This window comes from Cetorhinus maximus, chromosome 23 (genome assembly GCF_964194155.1).
Source record: "Cetorhinus maximus chromosome 23, sCetMax3.hap1.1, whole genome shotgun sequence".
Taxonomy (NCBI): domain Eukaryota; kingdom Metazoa; phylum Chordata; class Chondrichthyes; order Lamniformes; family Cetorhinidae; genus Cetorhinus; species Cetorhinus maximus.
In genome coordinates, this window is record NC_135901.1 from 38,058,322 (window position 1) to 38,078,179 (window position 19,858).

At 45.8% G+C, this 19,858-nt stretch overlaps 1 protein-coding gene and 2 non-coding genes across 6 annotated transcripts; 1 reads left to right on the forward strand and 2 right to left on the reverse strand.

Moving 5' to 3' along the window:
• Positions 1–548: 548 nt before the first annotated feature.
• LOC144697498 (uncharacterized) lies at positions 549–10,145 on the reverse strand. Of its 4 annotated transcripts, none has more exons than XR_013580376.1 (4): positions 9,744–10,045; positions 9,309–9,422; positions 7,911–8,016; positions 549–816 (listed from the first exon to the last, which is right to left on the reverse strand). XR_013580376.1 is itself a non-coding variant. In XM_078569508.1 (4 exons), exon 4 carries the CDS (start codon positions 6,767–6,769, stop codon positions 5,900–5,902), a length of 870 nt encoding a protein of 289 aa, XP_078425634.1. In that variant the 5' UTR covers positions 6,770–6,878; positions 7,911–8,016; positions 9,309–9,422; positions 9,744–10,145; the 3' UTR covers positions 3,978–5,899. The 4 variants fall into 4 exon arrangements, 1 of the variants encoding a protein (XP_078425634.1); XR_013580377.1 differs by having other exon boundaries at positions 549–766; positions 9,744–10,044; XR_013580378.1 differs by lacking the exon at positions 549–816 and adding an exon at positions 2,956–2,974.
• A 5,874-nt stretch (positions 10,146–16,019) lies between these two features.
• trnak-cuu (transfer RNA lysine (anticodon CUU)) lies at positions 16,020–16,092 on the forward strand. Its single transcript has one exon. It is a non-coding gene; the product is annotated as a tRNA-Lys (tRNA).
• Positions 16,093–17,258: 1,166 nt separating this feature from the next.
• trnae-cuc (transfer RNA glutamic acid (anticodon CUC)) lies at positions 17,259–17,330 on the reverse strand. Its single transcript has one exon. It is a non-coding gene; the product is annotated as a tRNA-Glu (tRNA).
• Between the last annotated feature and the right edge of the window lie 2,528 nt (positions 17,331–19,858).

A 19,858-nucleotide genomic window follows, 5' to 3' on the forward strand; every position in this document is an offset into this window, starting at 1 on the left:
TGGTATCACAGCGATATAAAGAACGCATTAACTACTATGACACCAATGTTTGATTCCTTTAATAAATTTCTACTTTACCCAATAACCTGCAGTTGGCGGAGTTACAAAGATAAAAACAAAAAACTGCGGATGCTGGAAATCCAAAACAAAAACAGAAATACCTGGAAAAACTCAGCAGGTCTGGCAGCATCGGCGGAGAAGAACAAAGTTGATGTTTCGAGTCCTCATGACCCTTCAACAGAACTAAGTAAAAATAGGAGAGGGGTGAAATATAAGGTGGTTTAAGGTGGGGGGGGTGGGGGGAGAAAGTCCAGCGGGTGAGAAAGGGCTGAGTGCAGGAGAGGAATGGAGCCGGAGGGTGGACTGGGAGGGTTCACAAACACCCGGTGTAGGACTCCAAACCCGGATTAGAAACTCCCGCAGCCCAGTTTACACCGAGTGTTTGGAAACTCCTTTTACAGGGGCTTAGAAGGGGAGGATTTACACACAGCAAACTCAAACCAAGACAAATGTTTGTCTCTTAATTTCTATCCTGGATTGACAGTGATTTTTTTTATAGTCTCCTTTTTACAGGATTTCCAATGGGAAGGATTTGCAGATGGGGAAACTCAAACCAAACATCACATCAAGATCTGACAGAGTCACTCGATTCCTCAGGTCCTGAATATCATCGGACTTTGATTGTGGAAGGAAAAAGGTTCGTCTGTTCTGTTTGTGGGAAAAGCACCGACATTTTCAAAATCCTGGTTAGACCGCACCTGAACCACTGCAATAAAAATAAAAAATGCTGGAAGTACTCAGCAGGCCTGGCAGCATCTGTGGAGAGAAACAGAGTTAATGTTTCGAGTCAACATGACCTTTCATCAGGACAGGAATACTGTGTTCAGTTCTGGGCATCACACTTTAGGAAGGACAGACTATACTGGCCTTAGTGGGAGAGCAGTGCAGATGTACCTGAATAACAACTAGACTCCAAGGGTTAAATTATGAGGAGTGGTCAAACAAATGCATCAGACTAATGACAGCACAGAAAGAGGCCATTCAGCCCATTGAGTCCATGCCAGCTCTCTGTAGAACAGTCTAGTCTGTCTCATTGCCCCGCTGTATCTTCAACCCCCTGCATGTTTATTTCTCTTAAATACTGGTCCAATTTAATTTTAAAGCATTGATCATGTCTGCTTCCATCCCCCTCGTAGGTAGTGAGTTCTGGGTTATTACCACTTGTTGTGTAAAATGTTCCTCCCTGCATTTGCCCCGTATCTATTGCCCATAACCTTCAATCTGTGTCCCCCTAATCCTTGTACCATCACCAAATGGAAACAACATTTTCTTTGTCCACCTTATCTAAACCTGTCACATCTTGTTCACCTCTAACAAATCTCCCCTCAACTCTGTAACTCCAAGAAGAACAACTTCAGCTTCTCCAATCTCCCTTTGTAACCAAATTCCCTTTTTCCTGGAACTATTCTGGTAAATCTCCTCCGCATCCTCTCAAGGACCCTCACCCCTTTCCTAAAGTGTGGAGACCAGAACTGGATGCAATACTCCTGTTGTGACCTAACCGGAGCTTTATAATGGGTCAGCTTATTTTCCCTGCGTTTATACACATTAAAACTGCTTATGAAGCCCATGATCTCATATATTTTGCGAACTTCTCTCTCAATATGTCCTTTCGCCTTCAAATGTATATGCACATCAACCCCCAGGTCCCCCAGTCCCTACACACCCTTTAGGACTGTACCATTGAGTACCCTATTCATTCTGCCAATATTCATCATCTCACGGTGAGGTTTGTATTCCCTGGAATTTAGAAGATTGAGGAGGATTTTCTCGAAGTTTTCATGATATTAATTGGAAATGGTGTGGTAGATAGAGGGGAACTATTTCCATTGGTTGGGGAATCCAGGACTGAGGAACATGGTCTAAAAATTAGAGCCAGACCTTTCAGGAGCGAGATTAGGAAAATCTTCTCCAGGTAAAGTTGGGAGAAGTTTGGAATTCTCTTCCTGAATTAGCAGTTCATGCTTGATCAATGTTCAGTTTCAATCTGACACTGATAGATCCTTCCTAACAGAAGGTATAAATCAGGGGACATGAAACAAAGGGTCACAGATCAGCCGTGATCTGATTGCATAGTGGGACAGACTCGAGGGGCTAAATAGCCAACTCCTGGAATCATCGAAACTTAGAGCACAGGAGGAGGCCTTTCAACCCTTTGTGTTTGTGCTGTCTCTTTGAAAGAGCAGTCGTGTTTAGTCCCACACACCCACTTTCTGTTTGTAACCCTGTAAGTTCGTCAATCCCAAATCCCTGTCAACTCCCTTTTAAAATTCCTGATAGAGTCAGGTTCCAGCACCTTTTCAGGTAGAATGTTCCAGATCCTGACAACTCTCTGTTGGTGCAGAAACTGCTGAACTTGATGTTGAGTCCGGAAGGTTGTAAAGTGCTGAATTGAAAGATGAGCTGCTGTTCCTCGAGCCCCTATTGAAATTCATTGGAACAGTGCAAGAGGCCGAGGACAGAGAGGTCAGAGTGGGAGTGGAGCGGAGAATTAAAAGCTCACAGACTGAATGGAGGTTGTTCCACAAAGTGATCACCCAATCTGTGTTTGGTCTTCCCAATGTAGAGCAGATCACATCGTGAGCAGTGAATACAGTAACTAAACTGCAAGAAGTACAAATAAATCACTGTTTGGTTTCATCTTGCACAACCTTGGGAACAGCCTGAAGAGAGATACTTTACTTGAAGAATAAAGGTTAAAATATAATTACATTGTCTATCTCAGGGTGTAATTCAAGAACAACACCTTGTACTTACAGGAAGGGTTGTGGGGCTGGAGGAGGTTACAGAGATACTGAGGATCCGGTTGACATTGTCTATCTCACCGGTGTCAAATTCATTTTCCATGGTGGCTCTGATCCAATATCCTGACACTGGGTGAGGGCAACATTCAGCAGAATTTATAAAAATGGAACTAGATACAAATAAATATATCGGTATTTACTGACACCTCGGTTTTATTTATTGTTCCTGCTGCTCCCGGTACCCGGCATCTCTTTGCTTGAACCATCACATCAACACTCGGGGCAAATAACTGGGCTGAGGCCTGTCTCAGATAAAAACATGAGGACCACTTGTCACCACAGAATCATAGAAATTGCAGCACAGAGGAGGCGATTCAGCCCATCTTGTCTGTACTGTCTGAAAATGAGGCATCCAGTCTAATCCCGCTTCCCAGCTCTTGGTCCGTAATCCTGTAGGTTACAGCACATCCAGTGTATATCCCAGCACTTTTAAAATCTGTGTATTTCTGCCTCTACCACCCTTTCAGTCAGTGAGTTCCAAGACCCACTACCCTCTGGGTAAAAGCATTATTGAACTCCCCTCTAATCGTTCCACTAATTACTTTAAATCTCTATCCTCTTGGTTCTGACCTCTGTAAATGAAATAGGTCCTTCCTTTCTGGGACCCTCATAATTTTTAATCCTCAATTAAATCTCCCCTCTTCCTCCCCTGTCCCAAAGAAAACAACCCCAGCCTCTCCAACCTTTCCTCAGAGTTAAAATTCTCCAGTCCTGGCAACATCGAGGTAAATCTCTTCTGTGCCCGCTCCAGTGTGATCACATCCTTCCTGTAATGTGCTGACTACAACTGGACTCAGTACTCTAGCTGTGCTCTAACTAGTGTTTTTTATAGTTCTAGAGTAACCGCGGTCTCACCTTCCATTAACTTCAATGTGATGGAAACTGACAGCTGGAATCTGTCAGCATTTGAAACATATTTACAAATGATTGGAGGGTTTCTTACAGTTGGGATCTTTCTCTGTTCTGTCCATTCGAGGTGTTCGATAACAGACTTTCTCCTGTGAATATCGAGCTGGTGTTTTGGGCCATGATATGTTTCCTTGTCCATCTTGTTGACTCTAAATAGTGAATCTTGTGGATTCAGGCATCTGATAATCAAGCTCACAACAGATTGTCTCACGCTGACTTTATTAACAGCACCACAGTAATACAGACAGGGTATAGTTCCCCGATCCAGAGAACAGGGATAATGTTGGGGTAGACTCCTCATTGTTCGAGTGCCCAAACTGTAAATGGTTTAATCATTTTCTGTGGGTCCTCTCCTGACTGAAGAGTTCGGTGTGGGATTGACATGGACATCCACAGAACTGACCGTTCATATTGTTGTTGGTGGTGCTTGGGTTAACTTCTGCAGCTGTGCCACCTCTGACCTTCCTGTGGGCACGTCGAATGTTGAGTTTGGTGTAGATGGTCCTCGAAACACGCTGAACCAAATTTCAGTGCTTGCCTCCACATATACACTCATAGACGTTTTGAGCACAGGAGAAGGCCATTCGGCCCATTGTGTCCGCGCTGCTCACAAAGTTCTGACTAACTAATCCCATTATCCAGCGCTTGTCCCATAGCCCTGGAGACTAAGGCAATGCAAGTGAATATTTAAATACTTCTTAAATGTTAGAAGAGTTTCTGACTCAACCACCCAAATCATTTACACCCTTTCAGGCACTGAGTTCTGGACTCCCACCACCCTCTGGGTGAAAAAACAATTCTCCTGAACTCCCCTCTTAGCCTTCTACCCCTTACCTTAAATCTATGCCCCCCTGGTTATTGACCCCTCTACTAATGGAAAAAGTGCCTTCCTATCCACCCAACTATGCCCCTCATAATCTTATACACCTCTATCAGGTCCCTTTCGTTGCTCTAGGGAAAACTACCCCAGCCTATCCAATATTTCCTCAGCTCTGACCCTCCAGCCCAGACAGTATCCTGGTAAATCTCCTCTGCGCCCTCTCCAGTGCTATCACATCCTTCCTATAATGTAGTGACCAGAACTCGGCCGGTCGACTGCAGTGTTTTCCGAGGAGAGGCGGTCTGCAATGCAGAAGTTTGTGAGGCTCTTTTTTAGGGTGTCCTTGTATCGGTTGTGCTGACCGCCTTGATGTTGTTTGCCCTGAGGCAGTTCCCCATGGAAGATCAGCTTGGGAATTCTGTGATTGTCCATGTGGGAAACATGGCCTGGCCATCGGAGCTGAATTGTCTGGAGGGTGGTCTCCAAGCTGTTGAACCCAGCGTGTTGGAGAACCTCGTTATTTGTGATTTTTGTCCTGCCATCTAATTCTCCGGATGGACCTCGGGTGTCTTTGCTGGAAGTGTTCCACAGCTTTGATGTGGCTCCAAGAGCAGACCCAGGATTCTGCTCCATACAGCAGGGTGGTCAGGACAATGGCCTGGTAAAGTTTGATTTTAGTTTTCAGTTTAATGCCATGCTGCTTCCAGACAGATAATACCATGGATTTAGACTAGATTGCACAGGAGTTCACGGGATATACAGCAGAGAACCAGGCCATTCAGCCCAATCAGTCCATGCTGGTGTTTGTGCTCTACTCGAGCCTCCTCCCATTTTTTCTCAGCTAAATCTACCAATGTAATCATCTATTCCCTTCTTTCTCATAGAGCTATCCATTTTCCCCTGAAATACACCTATTTTATTCCCTTCCTGATGCAAATTCTATGCAATATACCCCTGTCCCGAGAGGATGGATCTTTGGCCCAGTGGGCTAGTGGAAGGGAGGGAAGCAGCAGAGGCAGCTGATCGGATTGTCTCAATCTTAGTGACAAAGAAGCTCCATGAGCTCCTCACACTTGTTGTTGGAGGTGAGGATGGAGGTGACAGGGGAGAGGGAGAGTCCTTCAAAAGGAACTAACTTGTATTAAAGGTACTAAAAAGACTCAATACACTGTTTAACACACAGCAATTCAAAAATACAAATGGCCCCCTATAATTGGGCTGGGGTTTATGAAGATCAACAGAAACCGACTTCAATGAACATAGTTCAGTCCTGGATGTGATTATCAGCAAATCCCAATCACTGTCATTACTTGTGAACTCGCTGGTGTCTCAGCAGGTTGGATGATCGAGTAAATCCCTTCCCACACTCCGTACAGGTGAACGGTCTCTCCCCAGTGTGAATTCTCTGGTGTACCGTAAGGTCAGATGACCATCTGAACCCGGTCTCACAGTGAGAGCACCTGAATGGTCTCTCCTCAGTGTGAACACGTTGATGGGACATCAGGTTCCCGGAACTTTTGAAGCACTTCCCACAGTCTGGGCATTTAAAAGTTTTCTCCCCAGTGTGAACCCGCTGGTGTTTCAGCAGGATGGATGGATCAATGAATCCCTTACCACACTCGGAGCAGGTGAATGGTCTCTCCCCAGGGTGAATTCGCTGGTGTCTCAGCAGGCTGGATAACTGAGTGAATCGCTTCCCACACTCTGAGCAGGTGAAGGGTCTTTCCCCAGTGTGAGTTTGTTGGTGTCTCAGCAGGTTAGATACACTAATGAATCCCTTCCCACACTCAGAGCAGTTGAACGGCCTCTCCCCAGTGTGAATTCGCTGGTGTGTCAGGAGGTGGTGTAACTGAGTGAAGCACTTCTCACACTCAGAGCAGGTGAACGGTCTCTCCCCGTTGTGAACTCGCTGATGTGTCAGGAGGTGGTGTAACTGAGTGAATCCCTTCCCACACTCGGAGCAGGTGAACGGTCTCTCCCCAGTGTGACTGCGTCGGTGAGTTTCCAGGTCAGATGGGTAAGTGAATCCCTTCCCACAGTCCCAACATTTCCACGGTTTCTCATCGCTATGACTGCATTTATGTCTTGACAGGCCAGATGATTGGCTGAAGCCTCGTCCGCACACAGAACACGTGTACGTTTTCTCCCCACTGTGAACGGTGCTTTTTCCTTCCATGTTCAAAATCCAAAGATATTTAGTTTACGATAAATTGGGCTGAGCAGTCAGATCCTGATGTGATGTTTGGATTGAGTTTCCCAACTGTAAATCCTCCCCTTCTAATACCCTGTGAAATTGATTTAAAACAGAAAAAAAGGAGTGAGAGAGAACCCACAAAAACACAAAGGCAGGTTGCGAAATTGAGCTGAATGAATTTGGGAATTTGTGGGGCCGGCACGAGGAAAAAGTGACCATGAAAACTGCTGGATTGACATAAACACCCAACTGGTTCACTAATGTCCTTCAGGGAAGGGAACCTGCCACCCGGTCTGGATCTACACTGGAATCTATAGAAAGAGAGAGTGAGAGAGAGAGAGAGAGAGAGAGAGAGAGAGAGAGAAAGAGGTAGGTAGCGCAGGAGGTGAAGGAGATGGATTGTTTATATCTATGACATAAGCAGAACTTTGACAGAATCTTCCAATCCCTCAACCCCCACCCCCAGAAGGACCAGGGTAGCAGGTGTATGTGAGCATCATCGTCTCCAAGTTCCCCTCCAAGTCACACAATGTCCTGACCTGTCTGACACACTCCCGGCTGGCCTCCCACTTTCAGTCTCCCTGTAACCTTGAGGTCATCCAAAACTCTGCTGCCCGTGTGCTTACTCGCACCAAGTCTTGTTCACCTATCACCCATGTGCTTACTGACCTACAAAGGATCTAGGATAAGAAGCACCTACATTTTAAAATTCTCATCCACTTCTTGAAATTTCATGTTGGTCTTGCCCCTTCCTATCACTGTAATCCAGCCTCACAACCCTCTGAGATGTTTGTGCTCCTTTCGTTCAGACCTGCTGAGCATTTTGTCAGTTTCCATGGCCCCAAGCTCTGGAATTTTCTCCCCAAACCTCTCTTCCTCTCTACTTCATTTTTCTCATGGAAGACACTCCTTAAAACCTACCTCTTTGACCAAATGTTTGGTCACCTGCCCTAATATCTCCTTATTTGGCTCAGTGTCAAACCTTGCTTCTAACATTTCTGTGAAATGCTTGAAACATTGTCTTACATTAAAAATGCCATATAAATCCAAATTGTTGTTGTTGATTTGGATATATATCACTGTTCCTTCATCATCGCCGGGTAAATAACCTGTAACTCCTTACCTAACAGCATTGTGGGAGCACCTTCACCACACGGACTGCAGCGGTTCAAGAAGGTCAAACATCATCTTCTCCACAGGCAACTGGGGATCACAATAGATGCTGGTATCTGTGGAGAGAGACAGAGTTAACGTTTCAAGGTGTGCAGAATGATTTTTCTAAATTCACGTGGGCATCACTCAGGCCAGCATTCAGAGGGCAGTTAAGAGTCAACCCTGCTGTGGTCTGGAGTCACGTGTCGGCAAGACTAAGGACGGCAGATTTCCTTCACTAAAGGGCATTAGTGAACCAGGTGGGTTTTTATGACAATCATCATTGGACTTTTAATTCTAAATTTTTGTTATGGAATTGAAATTCCACCATCTGCCATGACGGGATTTGAACCAGGGTCCCCAGGATATTTCCCTGGGTCTCTGGATTACTCATTCCGTGACAATACCACTACACCATCGCCTCCTCTCAGGGAGTAAAAATGGTGCTGAATTTGATGGTCAATATAAGCTCAGAAGTGGAAGAGAAATGGACTATAGCACAGGAAAAACAATTCCTGACTATGAAAGATACTGTGGGAAGATAAAGCTGGGAAGCCAGCAGCACGTGGTCGGGGGGTGGACAGTGGTGGAAACTTTATTTAGACACAATTGACAGAAGTAACTGTAAAATACTAAACATAACTCAAATACATCCATTATTAGAGACAGGGGAAGTTAAAAAATGGCAGAGAAGTGATCAGGGAGGGTAGAGGTGAAACAGATCAATGGATGAATATGGATTCAGATCTACAGTAAAGGAGCCACACCAGCCACAGAGCCATGGAGCCTCTCACAGATACAGAGCATAGAACTAAAAGCTCTAAATTGTAGGTGGATGGTGAAAAACAGTCAACTCTGAAACAGTTTCAGTTTTCAACTTTAAACTCTCCTGCTGGATTCTGCAGCTGGAAAGATATCAGAAACACTGGAGTCAGAGAAAAATCTCCCAGTTGAGGAAATACCCGGGGAGCTGGGTGATGTCACCGTGTAATTGACGATGTGTGATGATGTCACAGGCACGAAAACAGAACATCTGGGTCTGTGCAAACCAGTGATCACCACACATTGTGAAGGATGTGAGGGTACAGAGGAGATTAACCAGAATGGTTCGAGAAATGAGGGGATTTAACTGTAACATGAGGTTCGAGAAACTGGGGTTGTTCTCCATGGAGTAAAGGAGATTGAGGGAAGATTTGATAGAGGTGTACAGGATTATGAAAGGTAGTTAAATAAAAGCTGTTCCCATTAGCTGATTATGAAAGGATTAAGGGACAGAGTTTTAAGATTTTGGGCAAGATCCACAAGGGGGATGCCAGGAAGAGATTTTTTTTACCCAGTGACTGGTAATGACCTGGAACTCAATGCTTACATTCAAAGGTTGATGATATTCAGGTCCTGGTGAAACAAGTGACTTTCAGATTTTGACGTGATGTTTGGTTTTGGTTTCTCATCTCCCTCGCATTTGCCCTCCTCTTCTAACACCCTGTAAATAGAGTTCACAAAATCCATCACTGTCAATCCCGAACATAAATTCAGAAAGGCCAAACGTTTCTCTTGGTTTCAGTTTGCTGTGTGTAAATCCTCCTCTTCTAACCCCCTGGAAAAAGAGTTTCCAAAATCCATCCCTGTCAGTCCAGGATAGAAATGCACAATATTGTCTCCTCCTGGCACCTGGACCAGGATGACCACGCATGCGCCCTGCTGCACATTGCCCCCTATAAAGATGGCGGCCGTTACCCCGGGCCTGGCGAAGGGAGAAATCCAGACTTTTTCGGTCCGTTCTCTGCAAACCCAAGACCGGTACCTTGTTATTTGGGGCCTGCGGCCTGCACTGTGTCTTTATGAAGCCTCCCTGCCCACTCCGCTGGCTCCATTCCTCCTCACACACCCACTAACTCTGTTAGTTTGCTCCGCTCGTCATGCTCTCATCCGCTCTCAGCAGCTTCAGTCACAGACCAGCACTGCGCATGCTCATGAAACAGACGAAATGCGCATGCCCCAGCACTGGCAGCAATGCGCACGCGCAGAGAGCTGCCGGAGTGAGGATAGGGCACATTCTGTCTCGCAGTGAACTCTGGGTCTCCGCTCCGCCATTGAAAGACCATATTGTCGAACAGAAACCGATGTCCTGTAATCAGAATACGATGGGTGACATAGAGGCAAGACATAAAATTGTTGAATCAATTGATGCAGCGGCCAAATTGCTCAAGGCTCCACCACAATTCTCTCCTGGACATAATAATCCTACAGTTAGATCTGAACTCAGTGCAGTCTCAGCAGATGGAGTGAGCTCGTGACTTTTCCCCCTATACGTGGAACATTTAAACCGTGTCATGCTATTATCATTTCTCTGATTGTGGATCAAATCCTTTGAACTTTTAAAGTTGGAGTGTTAACTTGTGGGAAAACTGAATAAAGCCCTTTGCACAAGTGAAGTATCTGAATGGTCTCCCACCAGCGAGACTGTGTTGCTGTGTCAATAAATGGGATGAGAGTGAATCCCTTTCCAATTCCAGCTGGTGAACAATCTGTTTACAGTGTGAATTTACCTACACATTTTCAGCTCAGACATGATCTCGAAATCTACTGGTAATGGGTTCCACATTCTTAGCACTACATAAGAAAAACGATCAGGAGTAGGCCATTCGGCCCCTCAATCCTGCTCCGCCATTTAATAAGATTATGGCTGATCTGATAGTCACCTGAAATCTGAACCCCACCTATCTCCGATAACCTGTCACACCCTTGCTTGCCAAGAATATATCCACCTCTGCCTTAAAAATATTTAACGACTCTGCTTCCACAGCCTTTTCAGGAAGAGAGTTCATAAGTTTCACGACCCACTGAGAGAAAAAAAAATCGCCTAATCTCCATTTTAAATGGGTGACCCCTTATTTTTAAACAGCGATCCCGAGTTCTAGATTCTCCCACAAGAGGTAACATCCTCTCCAAACCCGCCCTGTCAAGTACTACTCAGGGTCTTATATGTTTCACTAATCAGGAAAAGAAAAGCAAAGCACTGCAGATGCTGGTTATCTGAAAGAAAAACAGAAAATGCTGGAATTCTCAGCAGATCTGGTAGCATCTGTGGAGAGAGAGACATCGTTTTCATTTCAGGTCTGCAGGCTTTCATTAGAACTGCACTGCATCTGAAATATTAATTAAGCCTCTCAATCCAAGGATGTTGCCAGATGTGGTCAGGGAGCTCAAGAAGGAAATGAAAATCCCCTTTGAGGAATGGAATCCAATGCGAATGAAGGGTGAACCAGAGAAAGTCAAGGCACCTTTCCCGTCTTTAAGACGCTGGAACATTGACTCTGATGTTCTCAGTGAAATTAACTGATCTGAGACAGTGAAAGGAATCTCGTTACTGCACATCAGGAATTCAAACCTGCTGAGTTTTTCCAGGTATTTCTGTTTTTGTTTTGGATTTCCAGCATCCGCAGTAGTTTTTTGTTTTTATCTCTGTGTTTAATTGACTGTCACTCCTCTTCAAGAAATGCCTACCTTGAAGAAGTATTGCTCTGCTCTCCGACAGGATTACCGCCAGTCTCTTCTGCCTTGTTTACCTTCATTGCTTTCCATTTCTCTCCTGGTGTTTGACAAGGTGTTTACTAAAACCCGCTTTCACAGCCATATTTCCTTTCTCAGTGACTGTCTCTGTCTCCGACTCACCCCACGTGGATTTCAACTGAAATTCCATCCCTCTTGTTTCGAACCCACCCAGGATTACAGGTATCTCCGGGACATAAAACGTTTCTCAGACTGCTATTCCCGTCGCATTCTGAGATCCGCACTCAGTGCCATGCGCCGCCATATGAACACACTCGACCTCTCCCTCCAGCAGCACCGCCGCACCCTTTTTCAAAGCTGCTCATGCCCCCAGTTTCATTTTATTCTTCGTCTCATCCGACGCCTCAACAAGAAACTTTTTCCCTTTCTCTCAAGTGTTAAGGAATGCAAGCTCCAACAACTCATCGACACCAACACCCATCTGGGACCCTCCACCCCTGCCTGTCCCTCCGTCCCCACCCCATCTTCCAATCCCAGCCCCGGCCGTGTATTCACTATACCCCCTGACCTTTCCCTCTCCGATGCTGAATGTTCAGTGCTCAGCAAAGGACTTAGTTTCATATCCTTACGCCCTCATCTCAATGAATTTCGGGCTCGGCACGATGCTGAACTCTTCTTCCGCCGTTATCATCTCCGTGCTCACTTCTTTGGGCAGGAGTCCTCTCCCCGTTCAAAGGATCCTTTTACCCACCTCCAATATTCTCCCTCCACCTGGACCCCTCCCTCTGGATTCTTACCTTCTCTTGATTTTTTCATTGAGAACTGTCGGCGTGACATTAGTCGTCTCAATTTCTCTGCTCCTCTCATCCATTCTGATCTGTCTCTCCCTGAACTTACTGCACTCCGTTCTCTCAGGTCCAACCCCAACATTGTCATCAAACCCACTGACAAGGGTGGTGCTGTTGTTGTCTGGCGCACTGACCTCTACCTCGTGGAGGCTGAGCATCAACTCGCAGACACTTCCTCCTACCTCTCCCTGGACCATGACCCCACCACTGAACATCAAGTGATTGTTTCCAGGACTGTCAGTGACCTCATCTCCTCTGGAGATCTTCCTCCCACAGCTTCCAACCTGATAGTCGCCCAACCTCGAGCTTCTACCTCCTACCCAAAATCCACAAACAGAACTGTCCCAGCAGACCGATCGTGTCAGCCTGTTCCTGCCCCACGGAACTCATTTCTCATTACCTTGACTCCCTTCTCTCTCCCCTTGTCCAGTCCCTTCCCACCTACATCCGTGATTCCTCTGACACCTTACGTCACATCAACAATTTCCAGTTCCCTGGCCCCAACCGCTTCCTCTTCACCATGGACGTCCAATCCCTCTACACCTCCATCCCCCACCAGGATGGTCTGAGGGCCCTTAGCTTCTTCCTTGAACAGAGGCCCCAACAATCCCCATCCACCACTACTCTCCTCCGTCTGGCTGAACTTGTTCTCACACTGAACAATTTCTCCTTGAACCCCTCTTACTTCCTCCAAATAAAAGGTGTGGCTATGGGTACCCGCATGGGCCCCAGCTATGCCTTTCTCTTTATGGGGTATGTGGAACATTCCTTGTTCCAGTCCTACTCCGGCCCCCTGCAACAACTCTTTCTCCGGTACATCGATGATTACTTCGGTGCTGCTTCACGCTCTCGTCTGGACCCGGAAAAATTTATTAATTTTGCTTCCAATTTCCACCCCTCCATCATTTTCACATGGTCCATCTCTGAAACTTCCCTTCCCTTCCTTGACCTCTCTGTCTCAATTTCTGATGATAGACTGTCCACCAATATCCATTACAAGCCTACCAACTCCCACAGCTACCTCGACTACAGCTCCTCACACCCCGCTTCCTGTAAGCACTCCATCCCATTCTCTCAGTTCCTTCAATTCCGTCACATCTGTTCTGATGATGCTACCTTCAAAAACAGTTCCTCTGACATGTCTTCCTTCTTCCTTAACCGAGGTTTTCCACCCACAGTGGTTGACAGGGCACTCAACCATATCTGGCCCATCTCCTGCGCATCCTCCCTCATGCCTTCTCCTCCCTCCCAGAAACATGATAGGGTCCCCCTTGTCCTCACTTATCAGCCCACCAGCCTCCGCATTCAAAGGATCATCCTCTGCCATTTCCGCCAACTCCAGCATGATGCCACCACCAAACACAACTTCCCTTCACCCCCCCTGGCGGCATTCTGTAGGGATCGTTCCCTCCGTGACACCCTGGTCCACTCCTCCATCACCCCCTACTCCTCAACCCCCACCTATGGCACCTCCCCATGCCCACGCAGAAGATGCAACACCTGCCCCTTCACTTCCTCTCTCCTCATCGTCCGAGGGCCCAAACACTCCTTTCAAGTGATGCAGCATTTCACTTGCATTTCCCCTAACTTAGTCTACTGCATTTGTTGCTCCCAATGCGGTCTCCTCTACATTGGAGAGACCAAATGCAAACTGGGCGACCACTTTGTAGAACACCTGCGGTCTGTCCGCAAGAAAGACCCATACCTCCCTGTCGCTTGCCATTTTAACACCCCACCCTGCTCTCTTGCCCACCTGTCTGTCCTTGGCTTGCTGCATTGTTCCAGTGAAGCCCAACGCAAACTGAAGGAACAGCACCTCATCTTCCGACTAGGCACTTTACAGCCTTCCGTGCTGAATATTGAATTCAACAACTTTAGATCTTAAACTCCCTCCCCCATCCCCACCCCTTTTCCGTTTCTTCCCCCTCCCTTTTGTTTTTTCCAATAATTTATATAGATTTTTCTTTTCCCACTTATTTCCATTATTTTTAAATCTGTAATGCCCCGTTAATCTTTCCACCCCACCCCCACTAGAGCTGTACCTTGAGTGTCCTGTCATCCATTCTTAATTAGCACATTCTCTTAGATAATATCACCACCTTTTACACGTCTTTGTTCCTTTTGTCTGTGACATCTTTTGATTATCTGCTCCTATCACTGCTTGCTTGTCCCTACAACCACCCCCCCCACCCCCCCCACCCCACCCCCCCAACCTTCTCTCCCCCCCACCCACCTTAAAGCAGCTTATATTTCACCCCTCTCCTAACTTTACTCAGTTCTGTGGAAGGGTCATGAGGACTCAAAACGTCAACTCTTTTCTTCTCCGCCGATGCTGCCAGACCTGCTGAGTTTCTCTAGGTAATTCTGTTTTTGATTCAAACCTAATATCAGCTTCGGGACAATCCGAACACTTGGTAACAGACAAGACAATGAAAGGCTCAAAGGGAAATGGCACCGGTTGTAGGAGAGCTGGTTCACAGTGACATGGATGTGTCTGCAGTGGGTGGGATCGGACTGTTTCCATGTATCCACAATGAATGTCTCACCCTTTATTTTGGAAGTGTAAAATGGATAGAGCATGATAGCCATCTGGGTAGTGGCAATCTGAAGATTAGACTCACTGACACCCTGGTTTGGATACCTTGTCAGTTAGGTTTGTGTAAGTGTCTGTGACGCAATTGGTCAGCGTGTTTGCCTGTTAACTGAAAGGTTGGTCATTCAAAACCACCCAGAGGGTGAAGGTTTTTACTGTTTTCCCCCCTCTTCACCAATCATTGCCACACAGTTCCAGGTTGTCATTGGGTACTTGGGCTGCAAGATATCCCCAAACGGTGGCAGGTCTTTTGTTGTCCAGTGAGCTCCCACAAAAACAGCTTCTTTTTAAAATTACGTTTTCTGTCAAATACAATGAGAAAAGATTTGGACCCACTCTGTAACTTCATCTAACCCATTAGAAATCCATGAAATTGTTGGAATCAAACGAACTCATCAATTACTCAGTCTTCCTCAGCTCCACAGTGAGTGAGACAGGGAAAAGCAGAAAAGCAGCAATATTCCGGCCCCGCACTCTCCAATCACCCGCTGCCAGCAGAAAGCGGCGACTGCAGCTTCACTCAGCGGGTTACTGCCCATCCATGGGACGCGAGATACCCCAACCCAGGCCAAACCTCCCAATACACCGAGCACAGGCTCAGGAAAACTCAGGTAGATTATACCCCGGTCACTAAACCTCCGAGCAGCATTTCCAGAACACCCGAGTGAGTGAGTCACAAATAAAAGTCACACCAACTTTCTAATTCTTTTCATTGTAATATTCCTTCATTTTATTGAAAAGCTGACTGTTGTAAATCTGAAAATGAGCACCATGGGATTTGTGTTACCGAGTGACTTGTTTTGCATTGTTTGTCCGTCAGGTTTGCAATTCAATTTGTGTTGAATAATGAAGAGAACCTGATTTCAAAATGAGGGCACAAAGCAGGTAAACATTAAATGCAGGAGAAAATCCTGAGGAAAATGGATCACAGTATTTGGAAGGAGGTGCAGCTAAGAAGTGGAAGATGTGAATGATGTTATTGATGATTGAGAGGAATGCATTGCAACCTTGGGGCTTTTGTAGGCCGATTACGTCCCACACTTTAAAATTCCGACCAAGTTGAGGTATCAGGTGGAAAGCAACAGGTTTATCCATGTATGTTGGGATACGAGAAAAACTTTCACATACCCGGCTAGCTCAGTCGGTAGAGCATGAGACTCTTAATCTCAGGGTCGTGGGTTCGAGCCCCACGTTGGGCGCTGTAATGTTTTAAAAATCTGATTAAGAGTCGTACGGTCTGGAAACAGTGACCCTGTTTCTCCCTCCAGCTGCTGAGTTTTCTCAACATTTTCTGCTTTTGTTTCAGATTTCCATCATTCGCAGTAATTTGCTTTTATCTTCTTACTTTGAAATCTTGCTGCTTAGAAAAAACACCAACTAATCACTGCGGCTCCTGTGAAACAAGGCAGACATTCACTACTGAAAGCATCTGAAACGCATCAAATTCAAAGCACTTTATTATCGCATCTCATTCTGCTTCTGTCCCTGCCTCGCCTCCAGCTCCCTCTGCCCGTCCAGCCCCCAGGTCAATTAGCTGCTTGATGCAGACACAGCCAGTTGGTGGGAATGGGTAAAACTCGTGGGTAAAGAGACACCTGGATCTCACCTTCCTGGTTCTCCCAGATACTAATTACAGGAATGTACCCAGTGCCGATTATCCACAGTCACTCCCCTCCCAGTTGTTCAGCTTTTTAATTGATTTTCACACTGGATTTCAATGTGAAGAAAGCAGAGCTGTGATAAGCTTATATTGTTCAGCAGATGTACTGCAAGAAGGTACATAACAGGCTGATGATAACACTGCTCTTTGGACGCGGTGAGCTCCAGGGAAGGATTGGCACCATTAATGTGTCGTTCAATTAGTCTCGTGACAAATCTCGTGCTGGAAATGACAAGAAAACTCGCTGAATTTGCTCCGTGTTTTGGTTTCAAAAGAGCCGAATACAAAGTAAGAAAGCGCATCTCGCTTGAGTCGGTTATAAAATGGCAGAATGACCCGTGCTGTTGGGAAACATAAAATTATAGAAAGTTACAAAAAGAGGCCATTTGGCCGGGCGTGCTGCTTTCAAAGAGCAGTAGTGATTGGTTGATCCATCTGGAGTGATATTTGTGCCAGTGCAAACAGTAGGCAGCAAAATTCGTACTTCTCCCAGCCATATTTTGCCTCACACCAACATTTCTATAGTCAGTGCTTTGCAAACAGCCCTTCTCCCCTCCTGTTCCTTCACTGCCACTAACGAGTGTGATGTTTTCCAGATCTGAGGCGAAACTTAAACCCTCATTCCTCTGATGCTGGTGAAGCTTTTAAACATTTCTAATCAATGAGTGATCAACACTCGTTTCAAAAAAATTCAATAAATCAACATTCCCTGACCGGGAATCGAACCCGGGCCGCGGCGGTGAGAGCGCCGAATCCTAACCACTAGACCACCAGGGAAGTTGCACTAAAGTTTTTCGATTCGGCTTATCTACGCTGCTTTTGCCTATTGTTTTTCAGTTCAGATCTCTTTCAGCACAAAACTGCCTGTTCAGGTTCAAGATAAACGACTTCATCAGCCAATGAAAACAACAGTTGTTGCCGTGAGCTGGAACATGAAATTGACAGTGAGGTGAAATAGCCCCACAAGCTGCTCATGTGCAACTTTCAATTTCCAAAACCCTCCACCCTATTCGCTGTTGGTCCAATGGAAGCGCCAATCCCGAGTCACTGGACTTGTGTTCGGTTGAACACAAGTGATTTCTTCACCAATGAGAAGAGCCATTGCTGTGAGCTGGAACATGAAATCGATACTTTCCCCCTTTAAGACAGTTTTTAAAGCCTCCCACTTTGACCGAGCTTTTCGTCATCTGACCGAATATGGGACTCGGTGTCACACTTTGTTATATAATGCTCACGGGGAACGCCTTGTGACGTTTCAACAGGTTAAAGGCGCTTTATATATACAAGTTGTTGTTGTTGTAGGATATATATAAAAAGGGCCAATCTCCTGTTTTATCTTTCACACGGATACTTTTCTCATCGACATTTTAACCTGAACTAACGTGAATCAAGTTTGCGACGTTAAAAAAGTTTTCACCCCCTCAGGTAATTGAACCACATTGACAATCACAGGGGAACAGACACAGAGAGATATACACCGAGAGTGACAGGCCTAAGGAGAGACATAGGCCCAGAAAGCAAGGATGTCACCAACTTGGCTCAATGTTTGTTCCATTTCCGAATGCTGACAAATGAATGGGAATCAGAAAATACGGACCTATTTGGATGGGTTTCCTTCTAATTAACTGATTATTAATTTGGTTAAAATCACAAATGGTGAAAACTTTAGTCAGCAGGATTCCAACAAACGTAAATTATCGAACTTTCACTCACTCAAATAAACAAGCTTGGAAAATGCTCTTGCCAGGTTTCAAACCGCAGCTCCATCATATGTGAAGCGAATATGACCCCACTCGCCTCTATAAACCCTGCGCTGTAAAGATCCCAATGGAGCTGTCTGGAATGTTAAACGGTGACGTCATGCAGCAGAACTTTGGGTCTTTGTTTTGAAGAAATGGAATTCGGCTGTTCTCATTAGGAATGCTGGAGACAGACTGATCAACAATGTCATCATCAAATGGCACAGCGCAGTAAGAGGCCCTTCCACCCATCATGTCTATGTCAGTTTTGTACAAAGAGCTTTATAATTAATGACAATTTCCTTCTCTTTCTCCTTAGCCCTGTTTTTTTCACTTTCAAGCCATTGAACAATTCGCATTTGGAAATTGGTGTGAAGAAAACCAATATTGAAAGCTTCAGCTGGTTCTTCACCTAGCAAATACGTCAGACTTGCTCCAGGGACTGACGTTTGCCGTGTTTTACTTTGGTCAGAAGCTCAAGGCAATATAATTTGCAGGTAAACCTGGATTTATTTTTTTATTCAGTCACGTGATGTGGGCTTCGCTGTCTGGGCCAGCATTTATTGTCCATCCCTAATTGCCCTTGGGAAGGTGGTCTGCCTTCTTGAACCGCTGCAGTCCATGTTGTGTAGGTACTTCCACTGTGCTGTTAGGAAGGGAGTTCCAGGACTTTGACCCAGTGAAAGTGAAGGAACGGCGATATATTTCCAAGTCAGGTTGGTGAGTGAATTGAAGGTGATGGTGTTCCTATTTCTCTGCTGCCCTTGTCCTTCTAGCTGGGAATGGTTGTAGGTTTGGACACTACTGTCTAAGCAGCCTTGGTGAATTCCTGCAGTGCATCTTGTAGATGGTACACACTGCTGCTACTGTGGATCAGTGGTGAAGGGAGTGAATGTGGATGTGGTGCCAGTCAAGTGGACTGCTTTGCCCTGGACAGTGTCCAGCTTCTTCAGTGTTGCAGGGGCTGCACTCATCCAAGCAAGTGGGGAGTATTCTATTACACTCCTAACTTGTGCCTTGTAGATGGTAGACAGGCTTTAGGGAGTCAGGAAGTGAGTTACACGTTGCACGATTCCTAACCTCTGACCTGCTCTTGTAGCCACAGTGTTTATATGGCTAGTCCAGTTCAGTTCCTGGTCAATGGGAACCCCCAGGATGTTGATAGTGAGGGATTCAGTGATGGTAATGCCATTGAACATCAAGAGGCGATGGTTGGATTCTCTCGTGTTGGAGATGGTCATTGCCTGACACTTGTGGGGTGTGAATGTTTCTTGCCACTTGTCAGCCCAAGCCTGGATATTGTCCAGGTCTTGCTGCATTTGGACATGGACTGCTTCAGTATCTGAGGAGTCGGGTATGGTGCTGAACATTGTGCAATCATCAGCTAACTTCCCTACTTCTGACCTTATGATGGATGGAAGTTCATTGCTGAAGATGGTTGGGCCGAGGACACTACCCTATGGAACTCCTGCAGTGATGTCCTGGAGCTAAGATGACTGACCTCCAACAACCACAACAGACTAAGTTGAGGGAAGTGCAAGTGAAATGCTTCTTCACTTAAAATGA

Coding starts and splice junctions, on each gene's coding strand:
- LOC144697498 (XM_078569508.1), bottom strand. CDS start 6,769: ATGGAAGGAAAAAGCACCGTTCACAGTGGGGAGAAAACGTACACGTGT.